Raw genomic sequence first — 1,060 nt, forward strand, 5'->3', positions numbered from 1 at the left:
ATATATATATATATATATACATCGACGGATTTGCAACTCCTGTCGAATCGTCCACGACCATAGACATATAAAATACCTAGATGGAATATTAGTAGAGTTTTAGGAACTCTAGCCAACGACATTTTTTTTGAATATCCCTACAACGAACGTGGTACGAATTCCCTATACTGCCTTACTTTTTCTTATCTCTATGAAACTGTACGAGCCAATAATCGAGCGCGTCGTAAAGACGCGGCCTGAGCCGGCGCGGCTTTGGTGACGTCACGTCCGGCAATAGGACGGGGATGCCGCGTAATCGGCCGCGCGTCGCGCTCTCGTCGCGATTATTGTATATCCGAGAACCCGGTCGCTTGGCGCCTTCCGCCGTCTCTCGATGCAGTGAGCGTCGGTGTACGTAAAATGGCGGACGGTGACATTGATTTGTACGCCGACGATCTCGAGCAAGATTTCGCGCAGGTAATTCGCACTTCTCTTTGAAATAGCAATAAAAGGATCGGTGGGACACGCGCGCTCTCTTTTTCTCTCTCTCTCTCTCTCTCTCTTTTTCTCTACCGAAACAATCGAAGGAAGGGAATCCACGATCGTGGAAAAATCGCGACGCGCGCTTACGCGAGGAAGGGGGGAGGAGGGAAGGACTCGCTGTCGCCGCGACTGTGAGATACACGGGACGATTAACCGTTTCGCGCGTCGGTTTCGCGAAGCTGAGTGTGTCCGGCATGTCATGGTGGTCATGGGCGACCGTTGCTAACGATCGGCTCGCGTCACCGTTCTCGTCCCCGTGAACGTTATTGTGTGTCCCCGCGAGCCGGCAAACGACTCGCTTCGACAAGGGCGCGCGCGCGCGCGTACGAACGAGCGAGCGAGCCATCAAGCACGCTCGAGAGAGACGGGCTTCGCCCTGAAGTTGTTGCCGCGCATCGTTGACCGATCGCCTGACTAGCTAGTGCCCATCTGCTGCCGTCGATTGTGCGTGCGCGCGCGCGCGCGCGCGTCTGTTTCCGTTCCCGGAGCTAAGCGCTAGCGCGAAACGCTAATACGGGTTCGCACCAGGAATTGACCG

General features: G+C 54.9%; 1 protein-coding gene across 4 annotated transcripts in view; it reads left to right on the forward strand.

The window, feature by feature from the left end:
• The first annotated feature begins 310 nt into the window (after positions 1-310).
• Positions 311-1,060, forward strand: part of LOC115236230 (cleavage and polyadenylation specificity factor subunit CG7185) — a 13,367-nt gene continuing 12,617 nt past the window's right edge. Inside the window, exon 1 of one of the 4 annotated variants that reach the window (XM_029808544.1) lies at positions 311-456. In XM_029808544.1, coding sequence (XP_029664404.1) covers positions 400-456 — 57 coding nt within the window. In that variant the 5' untranslated portion in view covers positions 311-399. The other 3 variants (XM_029808547.1, XM_029808546.1, XM_029808545.1) reach the window with 3 other exon arrangements.

The sequence above is a fragment of the Formica exsecta genome, unplaced genomic scaffold (assembly GCF_003651465.1).
Source record: "Formica exsecta isolate Colony F162 unplaced genomic scaffold, ASM365146v1 scaffold247, whole genome shotgun sequence".
NCBI lineage: Eukaryota > Metazoa > Arthropoda > Insecta > Hymenoptera > Formicidae > Formica > Formica exsecta.